The sequence below is a fragment of the Panthera leo genome, chromosome E2 (assembly GCF_018350215.1).
Source record: "Panthera leo isolate Ple1 chromosome E2, P.leo_Ple1_pat1.1, whole genome shotgun sequence".
NCBI lineage: Eukaryota > Metazoa > Chordata > Mammalia > Carnivora > Felidae > Panthera > Panthera leo.
Window position 1 is genome coordinate 14745327 of NC_056693.1, and position 12003 is coordinate 14757329.

At 58.2% G+C, this 12003-nt stretch overlaps 2 protein-coding genes across 2 annotated transcripts; both read right to left on the minus strand.

Moving 5' to 3' along the window:
* Nucleotides 1-610: 610 nt before the first annotated feature.
* ZFP36 (ZFP36 ring finger protein) lies at nt 611-3091 on the minus strand. The gene is given in 3 exon segments (XM_042918421.1): nt 611-1272; nt 1275-2178; nt 3009-3091. Coding segments are annotated over 3 exon segments (975 nt in total). The 5' UTR covers nt 3033-3091; the 3' UTR covers nt 611-1225.
* Nucleotides 3092-8705: 5614 nt separating this feature from the next.
* Nucleotides 8706-11925, minus strand: MED29 (mediator complex subunit 29). Its single transcript, XM_042920527.1, has 4 exons — nt 11611-11925; nt 11019-11077; nt 10671-10755; nt 8706-9021 (listed from the first exon to the last, which is right to left on the minus strand). The coding sequence occupies exons 1-4, from the start codon at nt 11824-11826 to the stop codon at nt 8779-8781; spliced, it is 603 nt and encodes a 200-aa protein (XP_042776461.1). The 5' UTR covers nt 11827-11925; the 3' UTR covers nt 8706-8778.
* Between the last annotated feature and the right edge of the window lie 78 nt (nt 11926-12003).

Consider the following 12003-nt stretch of genomic DNA (forward strand, 5'->3'; position numbering starts at 1 on the left):
AGCTGCCTCCCCCAGGGGGTTCCGAAAGGCTGAGTCCCCCAGGCTCTCACGTCCTGGAACGCCGGGAAGTGGGCTCCCAGGACGCCCCGACTTTCGGGACGCCCCCTCCCCCACTCGCCGCGCCCGGCCGCCCCCGTCCGCCCTGGGCTCGCGCCCCGGCACATTCCGTCCTCTCCGCCCCGCCCTCCTCCCTCGGCCCCGTGGGGACGGAAACATGCCCTCCCCGCCCGCGCCCGGCCGAGAGCTGGGTCGAGGAGCCCGGCTAGACGGGAACGCCTGCACCCCCGCGCGCCGGGAACTGGCTCTCCGAGTTCTTGAGGTGACCTCACCTGGCCCCGCCCTCTCAGGTGGACGGCCGGGCCAGGTGACGTCACTTCCTGCCAGGTAAGCGCCGCTGGCTGCTCAGTCGGCCGGGGTTTCGGTTGACCCTGTCTATCCCTAAAAAAGGTGCCCCGCCACCCTCCCCGCCCCTCTTACTGCTTCGAGACCGCACAAAATCCAGGATTCAAGTTTACACACAGATTCCTTTTATTTAAAAATTCCAAAAAACACAAAAATAAACTTTTAACAATATATATTACTTAATATATTATTATAGTATACTTATAACAATAATTATTCCATCTTTTCCAATATTACAAAAATGAAGAAGAAAAACACAAGGGAAGCAGACGACCCAATATATATAAATACTATAAAATCTATTAGAATAAATAAAGTCGTCATAAATAAAGGGCCCAATGGCTGGGGGGATGGGGCAGGGTGGGTGTTTGGCAATGGCTTTGGCAACTTGCTTTTGGAGGGAAATTTTGAGCACCAGGATTCCCCCTCAGGGGGAGGCTCCAGTCACCATCAGACACTGGAACCTCAGGGTCTAGGAGAAATGGGGAGGGGGGGGGGCAGTAGGAGCCTATTATTCACAGCATTGGGAAAGAGGGGCGGGTAGAGGGCTCACTGCCTTCCTCAAATCTGCTACATTTTTTTTTTACAGGACCCCAGAAAACACTCCTGCCCCCAACACCATGAACACCGAGCTTGCACACTGGGGACCTGCCCCAGCGTGGGGTCAGGGGAGTGGGTTAATGCACTTTGGACGTTGGGGGAGGGGGGAGGCTACTTGACTGAGTCCCCCAGTTCCCCACAGCCCCAGGGCCCCTGTGGAGCCCACAGCAAAACAGAAATGGCCCCCTTGAGATCCAGCTGATCTGTACCGGGCAGGCACTTATCACTCAGAAACAGAGATTCGATTGAAGATGGGGAGGCGCCGGGGGCTGCAGGTGGCTGAGGTGGCCCAAAAACCCCAGCCTCGAAGACGGGCGAGTCGGATCCCCCCAGGCTGCTGCCACTGCTGGCATATTCATCAGGATCAGATCCCAGGGAGTGTGCAGAGGGGCTCCGAGCCAGGCCACCCAAGGGCCCCCAGACGCTACCCGGCGTAGCCCTTCGGCAGGAGGGGCAACAGGCTGGGGTGGGGTCCCTTCGGGCCACAGGGGTCCCAGGGGCAGCAGAGAAAGCAGAGGGTGAAAGCGGAAGGTCCCCAGGTGGTGGTGGTGGGGAGCTGGAGGGAGAGAAGGAGCATGAGGACAGGGAAGGGCCTGCCAGGCCCGCTGGTGGTGGTGATGGTCTGCGGCCGGAGGGCAGGCCTGAGAAGCTGATGCTCTGGCGAAGCACATGGGGGTGGCCTGGGACAGCCAGATCCTCGCTGGGGTTGTGGATGAAGTGGCAGCGTGAGCCGTAGGGGCAGCGGCCCTGGAGGTAGAACTTGTGGCAGAGTTCTGTCTTGTACTTGGGGTGGCGACTGGCCTGGCGCAGCTCGCCCAGACCGTGGGCAAACTGGCACTTAGCCCCATAGCGGCAGCGCCCGCTCTCTGAGAAGGTCCGACATAGCTCAGTCTTGTAGCGGGATGAGGTGGTGGGGGTCGCAGTAGGTGAGGTGGGTGAGGGTGACAGTTCAGGGCCTGGGCGGGGAGCCAGGGGTGCGAAGCCTGGGGGTGGCGGGACCCAGCCACAGCTTCGACCCTCCACCAGGCTGGTGGAGCGGCCAGGCAGACGGGCACCGACCCCAGCCGGGCTGTTGTCGGGCGAGCTGAGGCTCCAGAGCCCGGAGGAGGCCCAGCCTGGGCTGGACTCAGTCTCTCCGTGGTCAGATGGCAGGTCAGGGCTCAGCGACAGGAGGCTCTGTGGGAACAGGGACCGGTTAAGACACCGAAAATGCTGGGTGACGCCCCACCACAGCTGCAGGGCACCTAAGAGCTTGCCAGTCCGGTTTGTGGGCTCCCGGCCCGAGCCCCACCTGCCCACGTTAAAACATGGGCTCCCGATTTGGAGGTTCTGAGTTTACTCGCGACGGAAGCCCCTCCCGAGGCACCCAGGCACTCCGGCTCCCCCGGCTGGATCGAGAGGAGACCCCAGCCTTCCCGAAGAGGACAGGCACGCCACTGTCCTCTCAGTTTTGAGCCTCTGGGCCTCTCGGGATCTGACCCCCGCGCCTCGGGTTCTCCAGTTTCACAACTGGAGGAGCAGGCAAACTTCACCCAGGCAGGGGCCGGGATCTCGTCGCTTTTCGAGTTCCCAGAGTTCCCCGCTGGGTCAAGGGGTGGAGAGACAGAAGTCGGCTTCCCCTCACCCCGAGACTCCAGCCCCAGAAACGCCTCCGCGCAAAACCGCGCCCTCAGCAACTACTAAGGGGGTGAAACCAGGTGTGGGGCCATTTCCGCCTCCAGACAGCCCTAGTCTGAGAAAAGTCTTCCACTCTTCCACCTCCAAGGGCCACCCCACCAATGTCTGGGCCGAGACCCGAAAGTCGCAGGCTCCATTTCACCTCTAGAGGATCGCACAGGTCGGAGAAGGGAGGCAGGGCCCCCGGGCTGAAGTGTGAGGCTCCATGGAGCTCCAGTTTGAGAAAGGAGCCGGAGGTCCCGGGCCAGAGTTTTCGGCGCTGGAGAGCCCTAGCTTAAGAAGGGGGTCAGGCATGCGGACACCGGGGGTGCCGGTCGGCGGGGGCTCACCTCGTAGATGGCGGCGAGATCCATGGCGGCGCGAACGGCCGATGGGCTGAGAAGTCGGCCAAAAGTGGGAGCGCTGAAGTCAGGCTGCGGTTGGCTGCTGGAGCCCGTGTTTTTATAGAGACGAAGTGAGGAGGCGGGGCCAGCGGGGCCCGCCCGGGTGGGTGGGGCCAGGAGGGGCGCTTCCCGGACGCGCGCCCCCAGCAGGGCCCGCCCGGCACCCCGCCGGGACGCGCGGGGAGGCGGGCCCGCGACCGGGCGGGGAGTGCCCACGGTGGGGGGCGGGGGGAGGGGTGTCGGCCCAGTTTTCAAGGCTGGAGACTGAGGCGCGGAGAATCGAACCGAGCCGTGGTGGGGGCAGGGCTCCTGGGGGAATTGACCTGGGCAGGGGCCAAGAGGGCGTGCGCGGGAGAGACGGCCGGGGGGGGGGGGGGGGGGGGGGAGGCGGAGAGAGACGCAGAGCGAGAAAGAGACAGAAATGAAGAGACCCGAAGAGAAAAACATAGAGACAGGGAGGGAGAGACACACACTGGGAGACGGACACTGACAGGGTGAAACAGGGCAGGGAGAGGAGGATAAGTTGGGAGACAGAAAAGACATGGTAGAGCGTCCCAAAGAGACAAACTCAAGGAGACAAGCGAGAGGGAGGGTCACAAAAAGAAATAGAAAAAGAGGGAGAAAAACAAGCAGAAACAAACACCTACATACAGAAATCCGTAGGGAACGGAGAGGGGACCAACAGGCCAGGTGGGGGATTCTGAGACCTGCCCGCCTGGTTCGGTCTCCCTCCCAAACAGCCCAGATTCAGAGAGCTTGATCGCCGTCCCCTCCACCCCGACTCGCGGGGGCGAGGGTCCCGGATACCTGGCGAGGCAGGAAAGGAGCCTCTCCTGCTCCCGCAGAGCATGGCACTTCCGATCGTTTCCTCTGGGCTAAGCACCGTTCTATGAAAGTGCTTTACAGACGGCAACTCAAGAAGGTTATACACCCGTTTTGCACACGAGGAAACCCAGGCACAGAGAGGCCAAGTTACTGTCCCAAGTGCGTGTTAGTAAGTGGCAACAGTCTAACATCAGGGGCTGGAATTATGTAAAGAGTGTGCCGCCTGAGAAGACTCCAGATTGGAAAGGAGGTCTTTTATTGTGGTGGAGGGTTGCCTCGACGGAAAGGAAAGCTGTTTTGAGGTGGAAGAAACGGGTCATCCCCCAACTGATGGTCGGATGGGTCTCTTTTGAATGGGTGTGCCTTGAGAGAATTCTTAATTTGCGAGGATTCCTCCCCACATTGGCAAGTGTTTGATGGTCAGGAGGGTGCCCTGAGTGACAATCAGTTAAGACCTGGGAAGAAAACATTCTTAAAGGGGGTCTTGGTGAGCTGGCCGCCCTGAGTGAAAACAAGGGGGTAGAAATCATAGCCATAGCGTGCAGTCATGAGGGTGGCAAGCTGATTGTTGCAGGCTGTGGCCGCGGGCTTGTGTTGAGGTGGGAAGAGTCTGCCAGGCACACCGACTTGCCTCGTCGGACCCAGCTCGGGGGAATCCCTGGTGCGGCGCTTTCTGGGGCTGAGGGGCCTTCCCGGCCAGTCCCGTGAGCCGGGCGGCTGCGGGCGGCTTTGGCACGGTTGCAGCCTCCCGCTTGCCCGTGACTCACTCGCAAGGGGCGGGGGAGGGGGGCTTCCTGGAAGCCGTGACGAGGAGGCTCGACCCGGACGCCCGGGTTCCTCTCTCGTAACCAGGGCTTCTGTCGCCTGTAAACACAGCCTGGAGGACAACGGGGAAAAGGGAAAGGGGAGGTGCCTGGCACCCACCTCCCCGCTGGGCTCCAAATCCCAGTGCCGCTAGTAGGACGGAGGCGGCGGGAAAACGGGAGGTGGGGGATACCCTGGGGTCCCCGGAGTCTGGCTCGGCTCTGGCCGCGATCCTGGAGGAGTTTCGATTCCCTGGAGACAGGGAGCATTTCCCATCCCTGAGTCAGACGGACCCCCCCTCCGCTCCCCTATCTGCTGAGTCATCGGCCCCGAGAGCCAGGACGCTAGGGATTGGAAGACGCTCAAAGAGGCCGGAGAGGGGGCTTTGCGCGGGGAAGGGCCGACCATCCACCGAAACACGGACGGGTGGGAGCCAAGGGCTCGGGCCTCGGCCCCTCCTTTTTCAGATTTAGGGGTCCGGGTCTCCGAACCACCTCTTCGCTCAGATCCAGACCAGGCCCCCCAGGCCCTCCTACAACAGACCCACAAGTTCGGGCGCCTAGCCCTCCGTTCTCTCAAGCCTGAGTCTGAGCCCCCAGCCCCTCCTTCCTCCGATTTGGGAGTCTGGCTCCCATCCCCCTTTCCACCCCGTCCAGGCCCCAGTCGCCCCAGATGCCCCAGCCCGGGAGGAAGTTCAGGGCAGGCCTCCTCCCAGCTCCCCACGTAGCCAACGGGAAAATCCGTGGCCCCAGCGGCGGCCGGGAATCCCCTCTGGAATGACGGTGGGGAAGGGGATGGCCGGGGTCCCCCGCGGGGTGCAGGGGGGCAGGTCCTGGGCGGGCAGAGGGAGGAGGGAAGGGGCGGAAACCAGCGAGGCTAAAAATACGGCGAGCACTTCCGGCCTAGGGGGAGGGGAACGGAGAGCAGAGTTTCCAGAAAAACAAGCGGGGACGGGAAACGCGGGGGTGTGAGAGCCGGTGCGAGTGCGCGGGCGAGCAGGGGTGCGTGTACCCGCGGCACGTGTGCGCGCCTGGTGTGACTGGGCGTGAGCGGGGCGGCCGTGCGTGCAAGTGCGCGGGCCAGCCGGTGGGCGGACCGTGGCCGTCGCAGCGTGACGGTGTGTGCACTGCGGGCGCGAACGTGCGTGCCCTGATGTGCCCGGGGACGCAATTAGAAGTAGGTGTGGGACACGAGAGTGTGCGCCCCTTTTCCTGTGTGAGGGCTGTGTACTTACGGCTCCGCCTGCCACGGCTGTGTGTATAAAGGTGCGAAACCACCCGTGCCTTTGTGGTCGACGACGCTGTTGACTTTAATGGCCTCTGGCTCTAGGGAGTGTGTACTCCGCTGCGGCCGTCCTCGAGGTGCATTCGCAAGAACGTGTGACCCACACACCCACCTGCACATCTGTATGTCGTCGCTCTGAACCACAGCGGGGTCTGGAGTCACCAAGGGTGTGTAACTCCTTGAGGAGTGCACCTGAAAGCCGTGTGTGTGTGTGTGTGTGTGTGTGTGTGTGTGTGTGTGTGTGTGTGTGTAAGCCACCTGTGTGTCACCGTAGGTGGCCGTGGCTGTGTGCCAGCTCCCTGTAGCTCTTTTGTGTAGTGGATGGTGTTCCCAGGTGTCTGTGTCCTTTTTTGGGGGTGAGGCTGAGAACAGGGGAGGCCAGAATCTGGATGAGGTTCCTCTGAGGCCCAGTCACAAGGCAGTGGCGCTGGTGAACTTTGGTTCCTGACGTCTGTATCGCACATCATGGGGAGGGTGGCTGGTCACTGTTTGCCACATCCGGGGGCACAGCAGACACACACACACACAGACACACACACACACCCCTTCTCTACCTGAGAAGCATGATCTATCCCCAGCTAAGGCTGCTTTTGATAACATTGAGCTAAGTGTAGGGCTGACTCAGCCTGTGATGGGCAAAGTCTGCGATGGGGTGAAAGATAGTGGGTTAAGTGGTGATTAGAGAGTTGTTTATATATTCATGTGGTTGGATTGTTCCTTTAGAGTGTGTTTGTGGGAGTGTCACTGGGTCGGAGAGCCTGGGGACACTATGATTGTAGGATGGTGGGTTTTGCTGTTCTCTGCTCTGGAGGGGTGTCATGTGCACCCGTGTCCCCACGGTCTGTTTTGCTCTGTGTGGCTGTGCATCTCACGTACACCCTTCCCTGGAGTGTGTGGTTGTGCACCAGCCTCTATAATCTCCCTTTGGGTCTAATAATCTGGTAAAAATCTCCATGAAGGTCCTTCGTGACCTGCCTCAACTTCTGTCCGTGCCCTGTGGTCAAGGCCTCCACATTGTTCCATAAACACATCAGCACATTCCTGCCTCATGGCCTTTGCACTTGCCGTTCTTCTCCTGGTGCTGCTCTCTCTCCAAATGCCCACATGCCTATTCCCTCTCCTTCAAGTCCGCTCCAATACCACCTTCTCAGCGAGGCCTTCGTGAGCTCTGTCAAGGACTTTTTAAGTAAGTCTTATCATCTATTTAACAAATAATACATATAACATCTATTTATAGGCTATAATAATGATGAGTACCCATGACCCACCACCCAATCTAAGCTCTAATGTCTTACTAATGTCTTTTAGTAAAGTAACATAATTCTCCATATGCAAATCTTGCATTTGTGTTAGATTTATTCCTGTAGATAGCATCATCAACTAGTGCCCAAGACCTCCACTGCCCTTCCTGAGGGTCAGCCCGACATGCCAGGCACTTCAAGAAAGGAACTTTCTAGGATGTGTTCACACACACACACACACACACACACACACACACACACACACAGGGCTGGCCATTTCCCAGGACTCTAGTGTGGGGACTTGGGCTCTGGGTGAATCACAGGTCTTCACAGTCCCAGGGTTTCCTTGCAGATGTGGGGTCTAGGACACATCTGGGCAGTGACACAAGAACCAGGGCACAGAAGGTGTTGGGTGGGGCAGTCCCACAACCCGGCTGACTCACTTGGGCCTTTCACACCCCAACAGCTGAGCTTGGGCTTGCCCAGGCCTGAAAGCCATGGCTGAGCTCTTGAAGCTCTCGTTCTTGGGGAAGTGGAGAGCCTGGTGGGTTCCTCCCTCCCTGAAGCCCCCTCCCCAAGGCCTGCTTCCCGGAGCTGGGGCCCAGGCGCCTGGGTTCTTCCCCAGGACTGATGATTCACCCCTACTGGGCCCTTTTCACTTCTCCTTTGGGGCTAAAAATACAAGGACCCAGGCATCCAGCTGGACCAGGCTTCACCACGGATTGCACAACGCCCCTAGTTTGAGTGCTGCTGACGCAGGCTCCAGGTTCGGGTGGGGGAGTGAGTTGCTCCCAGACCAGGCATGCTGAGGTCAGGGCCTAGAACCCTTTCACTTCCCCTTTCCTTGGCTGAGGACCCTGGGGGCTGGGTTGACACTGGAAGTGTTGGGGATCCCTGGACTTGGTTGTGGCCCCTGGAAATGAAACTGCTTCCCCTAGCCCCAGTTAACCTAGGGCTCCCAGAATCTGGCCTCCTTCATAATAGACAGAGTCCCAGTTAGGAATTGGGAGCAGAAGACAGCAAAAGGGGGCTAGGACAGAGAAGGTCAGAGACAGGGAGACAGGAACACAGAAGCGCAGAGAGAGAGAGAGAAAGTGACCAAAAGAGAGAAAGTGAAAAAATAAGACAGAGGGGGAGAGAGGGAGAGAGAGAGAGAGAGAGAGAGAGAGAGAGAGGACAGACACATGCCTCAGAAACATACAGGACAGCTAGAAAAGGGAACAAAATCAGAGAGACCACCCCCAAACTGGGACAGAAGCAGGAAGGATTGAAGGAGAAGGACAGGTCAGGGATCCTCACCCAGGCCAAGCTGGGGGAGAGCCCCTGGAAGAGGTCATCAACAAGCAGTCCAAAGTGCATCCTGGGCTAGGGAGGACAGCAGGCCCCGGGCTGAGCAAGGCCCCGCCCTGCAAACTCCCTGCTAGCCTCTGCTGCCCCCTGCTGGCTGTGGCCACAGTGCTCCAGCGGGAAGAAAAGTCAAAGACAAGGCGGCTTTGAGGTCACTCTTCATTCCCTCCCGGTCCCCTTCCCCTACTGCCTGCCCCACTCCCAGCCCTGCCAGCTCACAGGGTGCCCCCAGGGCCTGTAGGTGGTGCAGGTGTCTTGCCCGTGACCTTGTTGGCACAGTCCAGCAGAGCGGTGTGAATGTCCTTGGCACAGGCAATCTGGGCTTTGATGACTGCCAGGTACTGCGGGTAGGGCAGGCTGTCAGGCTGCACAGCGTCCGGTTTGGTGGCTGTGGGCACCAGCGTTGGAGAGTGCTTGGCGCTGTCGCAACTCTGGGACAGGCACTCATGTGCCAGGCGCTGTGGGCAGGTGGGCAAGGTACGGCATCAGTGTCGCTCACCCTGCCTACTCCCAACCCCACCCCACGGGCCAGCCTGGGGTAGCTTGCTCAGCCTCTGGACTCCCAGGGTCTTGGGGTCAGAGCCTGGCCCCCCTGCCAATCACTTGCTGGGTGACTTCCGGTGTGCAGCTGCTCCTCTAGGAGCCTGTTTCCTTCGCTACCTCATCAGGCAAGGACGAGAACGCGTGTGTGAACAGAGAACACGAGAACAGTGTGAGAGCCACGGGCACTAGCACGTCACCTTAAGTGCTAACTGATGAATGTCGGCCAGCTATTACTGTGACTGTCCTAACTGCGGCCTTTGGCACTGGCAGTGACTTCTCCGATGACACCTGCTCCTGGGTTTCCTCCTTCTTCTCTGGCTGCTCTCTCTAGACACTTCTTAGTCTACACAAGCCTTAAATGGGGGTAATTCCCAGGTCCCGTCTCCTCTCCCACCCTCAGGCACCACTCAGTTCTCACCTCTGCGCTGACACCACACCTGTGTCCCCGGCCTCCCCTGGAATTCCAGAGCTCTCATACCCTCCCCACCAAAATGTTCCTCTTCCTGGGTCCCTGTCTCAGGAGCCTGTCTTGGTGCGGCCTAGCCTCCTTGAATCCTGCCATGGTTGCCTCCTGGGGCTCCCAGCCTCCACTCTTGGCTCCTCGAACCCATCCTTCGTTGGGCAGCCAGAGGCATATTCCTAAAGAAGCCAGCAAGCAGGTCGACGGTCTTCTCTGCTTAAAACCCTCCATGGCTCCCCAGCGCCCACAGGGCTATATTCAAAACCCAACAAGCCCTAATGCCTCCTACACCTCAGCAAAACTGAGTTTCATGACATTCCTAAAGGAGAGTTAAAGCAACAGCCTGTTCCTTCTGGCTGGAACACCTTTCTACCACCACCAGGCTTCTCAAATTCTGGTTTTTCTTTCAAAACCTAGTTCAAAATGATGATGACGACACTACGGGAAACATTTGCCACGTGCTTAGTACCACGTTCAGCTTTTTAAATACGTGATCTTGCTATCTTTCCCCAAAGTTAATTTCTCAAAGGAGAAACCCAAGGCTCACAGGTGGGAATTGGTGGTCCATCTGATTCCAGAGGCTGTGCTCTTAGCCACCCACTTTCCCCAAAACTCCTATGCCTCTTCCATTTATGTCTCAGCCTCAGCTCAGATGTGCTTTCCACCAGTAGCCCTCCCTGAGCCCCCTCTCCCTACCCTACCTTAGGCAGAGTCAGGTTCCTTCTGTGGCCTTCTACACTCCCCTGAGCTTCCATCACTTTACTTTTTTGTTTTTTCTCTCATTTTAATCCTGACACCTCCCCTATCATATCAGGCTATGTGCCTCCCCCATCACAGCCCTGACTTGTGTGGGCTGGGCGTTTCCTATCACAGACCTGACCACCCTGAGCTGTCATTGTTTGAGGACACATGTCACCCCAGTGAACTGGAAGCTTTGTGAAGGCAAGGATCAGGACAACACTGTGTCCCCAGCATCAGCTGATGCACACGTCTGGCCCACAGGAGGTGCTCAGTGTGTGTGTGACGACTGACTGAATGAGGGTTCCTGACGACCTGGGGACTGAGGCAGGATTGTGGTGCCCCAGTGTCTAGAAGGCCCCTTACCAGGCAGAGCTCCAGCTGGTCACAGAGTGCGTAGAACTCCTCCAGACACTTGTCAAAGCGCTGTATAGGTCCGTCACTGCTCTTTCTGTAGTCCAGGAGAAGAAGGTGACTGGAGAATGGATTTCCAATCTCTGGCATGTCAGTGTCTACCCAACCAAGTATCCATCAGGAAACCAAGTTTAGGCCCAGAAGCCCCAAGGCAGGGCCTCAGGGACTGTTTTAGAAGAAGCAAAAAGAGCAAGGCCAGACGCTAAGGAGTGGGGCTTGAAAATAGAAGGAAGGTGGGGGGGAGGTGGATGGGAATCCGGGTATGAGTTTCTAAGACTAGGAAAAGGGGACTATACTCACTGTCCGTTGTCAATGTTAGTGTTCTGAATCAAGTTCTGGGCTGCGACTTTCATCAAGGTCTAGTTTATAAAAAAATAAAAATGTACGAAATGGAAAGACAGAGAGGGATGCTTTTGGTAGATCTACAGTCTTAAGATCTATTCAATTTCAAGCCTTCTCTTCACTTGGCACGTCTCCTGTCAATCCAGGGTAGCACCTGTATTTTCCCAGAAGCCCGCTCTCATCCAGGGTTCTCGCCAGTAATCTCCCCGACAGATCTTAGATCCTCCCTCACCCACCAATCACGGGCAGAATCTCTGTACAGGCTGGTCCCTTCCTCAGGCTTTAACAACCAGAGCCTTTTTGCCCCTTCGAACTCACTCCCACTCGAGTTCCGGCCATTCCCAGGCCTAACATTCGCGCTTATCCCGCTCACACTGTAAATCAGCAGAGCTTCGCTTTGGCCTCATCAAAAGGGCCAACTCATATTCCCGTTCCCTGCCTAACGCTCCTTTGCTCTCTCCCACACTACAGAGTCCCTCTGCCCTCCCCTGTACCCCTTGGAGTCAGAGAACCAAACCCCGCAATCTTCTCGCCGTTCCTAGCCAATCACCTGCAGGCTCTCCTTCAACTGCGGGATGAGCATCTTATAACGCTGCACTGGATCGAAGTCCTGTTGCTGTTGCTGCAAAAGCCCGCTCTGGGCAGGCCCCACTAGCTGTGCTGGTGGTTGCGGCTGCTGCTGGGGACCCGGGCCACCAGACGAACCCGGACCCGACACACCTGCAGCGGACGAAGCCGCAGCAGCCTGCTGCTGGGACGCAGCCATCTTCCTCGCTTAGCGCGCCGGAAATACGCCACAGGCGTGTCTCTCCCGGTTTCTTTCTAGCTTCTGTGTTTCCAGGCCCTGTTTGCTAGTTAGCTGCTCCTCCCAAGCAAGTCAGCCAATGGGGGGAAAGAATGACTACCCGCACTTGACGCTCAAATAAAACGTCATATGGAGATA

Coding starts and splice junctions, on each gene's coding strand:
- MED29 (XM_042920527.1), bottom strand. CDS start 11,826: ATGGCTGCGTCCCAGCAGCAGGCTGCTGCGGCTTCGTCCGCTGCAGGT. Junction 11,078..11,610: donor AGTTGAAGGAGAGCCTGCAG/GTGATTGGCTAG, acceptor TTTATAAACTAG/ACCTTGATGAAAGTCGCAGC. Junction 9,022..10,670: donor ACCAGCTGGAGCTCTGCCTG/GTAAGGGGCCTT, acceptor ACCTGCCCACAG/CGCCTGGCACATGAGTGCCT.